The sequence below is a fragment of the Micropterus dolomieu genome, linkage group LG01 (genome assembly GCF_021292245.1).
Source record: "Micropterus dolomieu isolate WLL.071019.BEF.003 ecotype Adirondacks linkage group LG01, ASM2129224v1, whole genome shotgun sequence".
NCBI classification, from domain to species: domain Eukaryota; kingdom Metazoa; phylum Chordata; class Actinopteri; order Centrarchiformes; family Centrarchidae; genus Micropterus; species Micropterus dolomieu.
The window spans coordinates 39463293-39471937 of record NC_060150.1 but is presented as its reverse complement, the minus strand read 5'-3'; the positions used below and the strand labels follow the sequence as shown (position 1 = coordinate 39471937).

The 8645-nt window shown below is 42.0% G+C and overlaps 1 protein-coding gene across 7 annotated transcripts in view; it reads right to left on the bottom strand.

The window, feature by feature from the left end:
* pou6f2 (POU class 6 homeobox 2) overlaps positions 1-8645 on the bottom strand; it is an 80078-nt gene that overhangs the window by 41630 nt on the left and 29803 nt on the right. For all 7 annotated transcript variants that reach the window (XM_046051364.1, XM_046051040.1, XM_046051292.1 and 4 more), the window contains one exon: positions 7022-7241. In XM_046051364.1, coding sequence (XP_045907320.1) covers positions 7022-7241 — 220 coding nt within the window. The remainder of the gene's footprint in view (positions 1-7021; positions 7242-8645) is intronic.

Genomic DNA, 8645 nt, shown 5'->3' with positions numbered 1-8645 from the left:
AAGGGGGGGGGGGGGGGGGGGGGGGGGTTGGGGGGGGGTTTACTGGATGGGTGAGGAAGGGGAAGCAGCAGATTTTGTTGAATCAGTTCTATTTTCATACTGGCTGATCTGTGTCTTTTAACCATTTCACTGCAGCTGGAAAATGAAAGTACCAGGGCTAATTTCACAGTGAGAGCTCACTGAACAAAACCCCCCCACGGTCTGTGGAAAAAGCTGCTAAGTGTACTTTGCCATTGCGAATTACGGCGGTTGTAATTCAGGAAACAGGCTTGTGTGTGTATGAGGGAGAAAAAAGTAGAAAATATATTCAGAAAAGAAAGGCAACAAAACGCTTTTTCCCTCTCTAGCCTGAGATGTACAGTGAGGTTTACTTCTGATCTGTAAGTAACAGATACCTCTCTTCAAACATGCCGTCCTGTACTGATGCCACAGGATCCATCTGTGATGTGTCTGCAGTTAGTCCAGAAATAGCACCCCTGGGATTTACACACTCCTCAGGCCTCCCATGGGACCTTTTAAGCTGCACTGATACTGTTAAAAGCCCCCACAAATCTGGCCCCCAGATACCTCAGCCATTAATTAAGGTAATTAGGCCCTGGTCAGCAATTAGTAACCACAGATAGCTTTTAGCAGTGGCTAAGACGACCCTGCTGGTGAGGGGTTTGGTTCCATACCATCTGCTGACAAATGTCACCACGGACTCTTTGGTTTCACAGACGGGGAACTGGAGAGCCGTGTTTAAAAATGACCTCTGTGTGATCCAGCCTGGCTCCCACACTCCCACAGCCTCTCTGCTGCTGCAGGTCCACTTTGTTTGTTCTTTCTTTGGTTCTTTTCTCTTTCAAACATGGAAGAGCGAGTTCTATAAAAATCCATACATGCTGTACACGACCAGAGCGGGAATAGGAAACATTCACTGCACAAGGTATCGATCAAAATTAGAACATCTGGTTTGAGTGTAAGTAGTATGGATTAGAAAGTAACGCTACATTGATTTGCTTGTATTATTAAGTCCATGATAGATCCATGTCGATAATATGTTAGTTTACATTATGTTATATATAGTTATTTTGAAGTGAGGATATCAAAATGGTGCTTTACATGTAGTATTGTAAAGAACATTTTCACAGACACAATATCATTTACAGTACTGTAAATTGATTACAACACAATGTGAAGAAACAGCCATTAACATCCTATTAAATAGAGTTTTAAAGCACCAGCTTTGCACAAATTCAAAGGATATCCTTGACAAAAGCAAAGACCTACTGAATAAATGTGAGAAACACTCACATACAAGTGTGGCATTTATACTAATATTAAAATACAGCAGTTTGTGTATTTCATCCTGTGGCAAAGGTGTTTGATATAAAGCGCTGAGAGTAGAACAGACTGATAAAAACAGCCTGAATACACACATTCAACCTTAGAGAACAGATCATGCAATAACTCACATTACTGGGGAATGGGAAATAAAGGGTGCAGCTGTGCTACTTTACACAATTCCACATTTGAAGCAATCGGTGATAACACCATTTTCATTCCGGTTCAGTCCCATAAAATTACCATTAACATTACAACTCATGCAGAACACAGATAAATGTAAAATGTCACCCAGTTCTGCCAGGCGGGAATTCCAGTTCCACAAGATTACCATCTCTGTCTGCTCTCTCCCACTGCACCTTGTCTAATATTTCATTTACAACATTTCATAAGTTCATTTTCCCCTCACTGACCATGTAAATCACAAATCAATTTTCATTTAAAATGCTTGACTACAGATTGTTGCTGAAAGCTTCTGAATTGCGCCTCAGCAATATGGCAGACCTTTAGCAAATCTTTCGGAAACAGTCTGGCCGGAAAAAAAGGGGTGGGGGGGTGTGGGGGGAACGAGATGTAATTTCTACAAAACAACTCCGGGGCCAAGTGGTCAAGGCATTTACTGGAAGTGTTAAAATATCATGAAAACAAAACACTTTTTTATGTATCGTAATTTATACCAGATACAGTACTCCCTCCAACTTGTGATCGACTGATCCACTCAACAGGAACAATAAGCTGATTAAGTGAAGATGAAAAGATCAACACTATTGATTGTGGATAGTTGTTGGGGGTATCTAAACAAGACATGCAACAAGCTTAAATACTGAATATTAATTAGGGATATCAGTGTGCACACAATTTTAGATAATTGATGTTTTATTAAAAAATATCCACATAACTTATCCTAACAATGTTTTTTAATTGTAAACTTTTAATTTGAAAGTTGAATGGACAAAACAGGATGCATGTTTCACATTTAAAAGCTTACAATAATTACACCAGGGAGAGGGTAATCTGTTATAGCTCAGGAGCTAAGGGAATAGAAAACAGCTGGATTAAAATGGAATAATTTAGCATGTTGCTAATCATTCATGTAATTGGAAGCTAATTTGAAAATTTTTCATGTTGGCATTCAAAATCCTAATTTGGAAAACATATCCTCTCCCACTACACTCCTACTACAAAACCCATTTAAATAAATGCATTACACTCTCTGCATTCACAGTGCAGACATACACAGTGTGTAATGGTGAAAGAGTGTCCTGTGTGTTTATGGCAGGAGGTTTGCAAAAAGCCTCCCTCAGTGTTTACCAGTGAGGGCAGATGTCAGGGTTTGCTGTGGAGGAGCAGACACAGCCACATCTGATTAACAATATTATTGTCCTCCTCCACACCGCCATAAAGACTCATACACCCCCCCTTTTTCTTTTCTTTCTTTCTTTCTATTTCAGGCTCTGGCAGCGTGCTGTCCTGTGGCATGGCTGAGCCAGAGTGACACTGCCACCATCCACATAAACAAAACACGAGCCAAGAGCCAGAAGGTTAAGACAAACAGCACTGCTGTATCTCACCAGACAGAAAACATAAAAATATCTTGGGATACACATATAAAAAAAATATATACTGGGTATTCAAACACACTCTGCAGCATTTTCACTGTTATTTTTGTGCAATTTTAAAATATATGCTACTTGAATTCAGAACAAATCATCAGCATGTCTGCAACAAGTGAAACACCAGGGGGTAAAATTTACTTACATTTCAGTTTCAAAATCATGTGTCTCGTGGGAGTATCTGTGTTCATATGTGCATGTACAGTTAACCTACGCATCAGCCTCAGTGTAAATTTGTGTGTTTGATTCTACCCTCTCATCGTTCCTCTGTACATTCTGATTGGTGATTTTTTTTCTTCTTTCCGTCGCCAAACTGTCACATAGGCAGTAACCTCACACGTTTCCAAGCTGCTTATTGAAGACAAACAATAAACCATTGGCAGATATCAATGGCAGAGATGAGAACCCGGGTGCCATATCTGCTGGGACTGCCTGGCGAACCTGCCTCTGCCTGCGCTTCATCTCCAGCAGCACCTCTCACTCTCAATTATTTGTCTGCTGTCACAACAAATCAATCAAATTACCGCTCCAGGACTGTGTGCAGCTGCTCCTATTGCACCGCTAGTTGCATTAGCTTTGAAATGTATGAGGTCTACATTTTATCACTGTTATTTATTTAATGCAGCTCTCTCCCCTGCGAGTCACCTTACAACCACAGCAAAGTTAAATCATTAAAGGACGACGTGGAATACACACAGCTTGAGAACACTTCAAATTAAACAGCAAGAAAGGAGAAGGGATGGGATTGGCCTCTGCTGTGTATAGATGGCAGATGTTGATGTGAGGAAATGTGGACTGCATGCACTGGGTCCTCTTAATGTACTCCTCTGCTGGCTGAATGGGCACATAAACAATAGCTTATTTATTTTCTTACTCCAAAATGATTGGACAAATATACACATGAGAAAAGAAAGCCCACAATGAGCAACTAGTGTGGCTATAACAAGCCCAAAAAGGATGCTTGAAATTCTCTAGCTCCGATAATGTAATGGGTAAAGGGACACAGAGGTACTCCTACAGCAGACAGAGGTTAAGTCAGTGGCCCGGCCTGGTGATCTTACCTCTTAAAGGAGCAGCAGTCAGCTGAGGCAGAAGAGATGCAGTCTGACATGTCTAACTAGTGTGGAAACATTTGGCTCTACCTCCAGGAGCCCACCCTTTGGTGGTGTAATGAGCAGAGTGATTTCCCTAATTTGTATCATGCCAACGCCCGCAACCTGCGAACGACACCGCTGAGCGTTTTCATCAAAACGCAGACATGCCTTTGATTGGCACTGACACTGGGTCTCATTACTGCAGGTGAGTGGGATGTCGACCTTTATCAGGAAGCTTGAGTGCTGTTTTGTGTTTCCTACGGACGAGTACAGAGGAACAATGCTCTCGCCTCGCCATTAGAACTCAGTTCTCTGATGTGATGCGCTGCCTGGCTTTCTGCTGAGAGCAAATAAGATGGGATATGCTTATTAATATGAAAGAGCTGCAGTAAACTAGCTTCTTGCATTACCTTTGAGTAAGTCATAGAGAAGAGGAGTAGACAGATGAGACTTTGTTGTGCTTCCTCCCATTGGGCATTGCATGTACAGTGCTTTGATACAACTAGCTTTACAAGTATGGTAATCATGCTTTGCTTGTTATAAAATCATGTGAAATCTAAACCTATTAAAAATGCAGCAGAAAGACAAAAGTCTGTACATGTTTTGTCTGCATCAGTCGTACATGTGATACTCTGAAATTATGTACGATTTTTTAATTCATATGAGCCGTCATATTTACAGACCTCTAGCATGACACAACCTAGTTTTTGCCTCTGTGAAGTCAGCTAGAATTGTGTGCACTCTGTCACAAAAGATAACTTTCTCCCTTGTTTAGTTTCATTGGGAATTTGTTTTTACTGCATGTTTGCAGGCATAAATCATTCTGACAAATAACCAGTTACACTGGTGCCTGTGTTTACTGAGTCTGCCACAAGATGCTGCTCAGTTTTATTTAAGCAACTGCTCCAACTTTATAGCACAACCCCATTACAGTGATAGTTATTCATCACAGTCTGAGAGAGCTGCCCTCCTAAAGCTCACAGCAGTCCAGCCGGTTCCCTTCTGTCAACATTCATTCTTACAGAGCCAGCTTTGATTAACATGATCAAAACCCTGTTTGTTTTGATTTTGTATTTTCATTTAATTTCCCTCATTAACACTGAATATGAAAATGTATGAAATGCAACAAACATTTTGACAGAAAAACCTAATTTTGATCTAATATAACTTATTAAACATTTCACTCTTACACAGACTGAGACTACAAGCATCTCATATTAAGAATACAATTCCTCCACCCACAACCACCCATTCCCCAAGACAAACTGCCTTATTAGTTGGTCATTAGCCGCCTCATTACATCTAAACACAGCCATTGGCTGGGCCCCTCCTGGAGTCTCATTACTGTGCCTCACAGTTGTCTTGTGTCTGATCTGACGCTAATTAGCTAGCACCGTGAGTGCTGTAAAGCACACTTGCTCCTGAGGTCGTGAAATGAGCTGACTGCTCCCTGGCGACAGCGCAGAGCTGTATTATATGTGTGATTAATCAGGCCTGGAGACCCGTAGGGGCTGGGAGGGGAAGCGAGGGGGATGCGGGGCAGAGGCTAGAGCTGCAGTTGTCTGACAGAGGTGCTGTGCCAGCAGGCCTCATTCAGCGGAGCTGTGATGAACTCAGACAGGGGAGAGTGGAGGAGCGCCGCATGGCCAGAGGGGCCCGGACACAGTCAAGACATTTAGCTTCACTCGTGACTTGTGTCACTTTCTCTCCATGGAGGTCCCTTCAATGCATCCCCTTCAGATAAGAGGACGTGCGAACAGGCAGTCTGTCAGTCCATACGCATAAAAAAAGATCTGCCACAGTGGCATTTCTCCACAACAGTTTTTTTTCGTTATCTCTCATGGATGGGAAATTTTATTAGGACATTGGATTCTAGACTGTCTGTTGGTTTGTTTAGCAGTGGGCAATAAGGATGTGAGAGGTGTTTGTTTTGGCGTTCTGACACACTGACAATGTGTTTGTCGATCAGTTCATCAGATCACTGAAGCCTGTGGGTTGTCCCTCACACACCAGAAGGAAGATCTGTTGAAGTGTGAGTCAGACGGGCCTGCTGGGCCCATTATCGTCCACTACTGATGGATACATTGAAGGGCTCGCTGGATAGATGCAGGTTTATTAAAAGCTCTGCCCACAGCGATGGCTGCTGTTATTTATGCATGTTTGTGTCCATTAGGCTTCTACCTTCACATTTCCTCACTCAGGGCATCTGTCCATCCATTTCCCCACATGAAGGGAGCCTTCCCTGCACTTTGTGCTGCACTAGCATTATTGTAATCTCCATCCTAAAAACACACTGCTTTACATGTAGCCTGGCATCTTTTCACATTAGTGCGGCTCTCTCATCCAAGATTTATGACTGATGGTTTTCCCATCCATCCCTCAATCTAATGGTATAAAAGAGACAATGTTTTAAACATTAAAATGAAAACCATTTACAACTATGATCAAAAGAGAACACTTGGGCATTAAAGTTTAAAAGGCAAGGATAAGTACAGCCATGTGGATGGACAGATGAGGTGGAAAGAGATAAAAAAGTGAAGTACAGTGCACTCTTATGCACAGGAAAGAGGCATAAAGTGCTTTTGCGCTGCACTGCAAAACGTTGACCTGTAATTAATATGGTTGTTCCTCTGGGCAAGTTGATGATAGCAGCTTTTTGGGATACAAACCACTGAAGGAGTCTTACCTGGTCAGAAGCTTTGTAAAGTATTATTAAAGAAAAAACAAAAACTGTTCCATGTATACAATAGAAGTATAACAAACTCTTATTGGGATCAATATCTGTTGTATTTATTTCTAATAGTTCCTGATAATTCATGTTCTATGACTCATCGTGTATAATATAAAAAAAACCTTCATTAGCCACATGACTTTTTAAATTTCAGCTTCCTAGAGTACCTTCTGCTTTCTTCCTGGCATATCATGCTGATCCTGTTTTGTCAGGAATGAGTTTTTCTATAGCTGCATTTCAAACTTGGCCCTCTTTCTTACCTTGCAGGTTCTGGAGGGGGAGCGTCATGATGCCCCCTGCAGCAGCAGCAGCCACCAGGCTCTGGATGTTGGCTGTGGGCAGAGAGAGAACGAGGCCCTGCTGCCCGCCCAGGTGTCCGCCTGCGTTGAAGGGGATGAGGATGGGCTGGTTCATGCCTGGTGCCGCACCGGACATCACGCCACCTACTGCGTTGGCCAGCTGCTGGGCCACAAGGAGAGACTGCAATAGACACACACAAAAACACGCATGCATAGCATCATTGGTTATATAATCTCAGATGGGTGTTTTTTCTTTTTAAATGTGTTTCATATCACCAGAAAAATCATTATTGTGTCATCATGGCCATTTTTGTAGTTGTGTGTAATATAATGTTCTTTTAATCATGTAAGCTATGAAAACAAAGACTGTGGTTGAGCTCTAATGTGAGTGGAGTTTAGTTGATGAATATAAAAACCATTTTACATCCTGGGATGCTTAATTAAGACATGTAAAACAGTAATGCAGATGTCACTAAAGTGACTGTATCACTAATGAATGTGTTTTGATGAATACAGGTGTTCTGCAGATGAATTCTGTGCTTTGCTGTGTGACAGACAGACAGACAGTCAAAAAACACTGCCGTTGGTACTGACAAAGATCAAATCCAATCTTTGTGAAAGAACTGAGAATTTTTCTTTCCCAGAGATGCAGAGTGATTTCTGTTTCATCCCGTTGAACCAACCCCTGGTACCAAAGGAATGTGCCTGAAATACACAGGGCTTTTCGAAAGAGTAGCAGTACTTCACTCTTTTGATGAGGGATATAACACATCACTTTCGTCTCTTCATGTATCCATTCAGTCATATTAGTTAAAGTGGAATCTGTGCAGTCATACCCATAGAGGAAAAGATATGTTATCAGCAGTATCGCTCTGAGATATTTTCCACAGTAGATCTCTTCAAATGTATTTTCCAAGGAAGTGGGTTTGGAAATACACCAACACATTTTTCATTGAGCGCTTTGAGCCACAAGTGGGAAGGTTTGTATCATGGCTGAAATCTCCATGAATACACAGGGAATGACATTTCATTCATTCTGATAAAACCGTTTTCAAATTATGTCAGCGTTTGAGTATGTCAAATGGAATTTGCACAGGAGGCACGAGACAGGAGATACTGAAGATGCAGCAAAATCCAATAAAATTACTGTTTAAACATTGAATTGAATTGTTTGGAATAAAATAATACAAGCACATTGTCAGCTTGTGTTGTGTCCATAGTAAAGCAGCCTTTAGACGTTGCTAGGTAAGCCTGGCTGCGCTGTGTTGACTCCTCCACTGTGACTTATGTTCACAAGGCTTTAACTCCAATTGTCAGCTATCTGCTTCTGTTTTGCATGGTGTGTCTGCAGCTTGCACAGGATGCAGAGCGGGCTGACTGGTGCGAAGACCCCACCATACTCCCAAGCCTGGTGCTCCTGGGTGACAGGCGTGTCACTGTGATAACCCTGCATGGTGCAGAACGCCTGCACCCACTCCGACATACATGCGATCACATTTTAAGAGGTACGAGGTCATGTGGGTTTAAAGCCACAAAGCACAGAGAGATCTCAGGGCGAAATAGCTGCACTGAGAGACAAATGAGT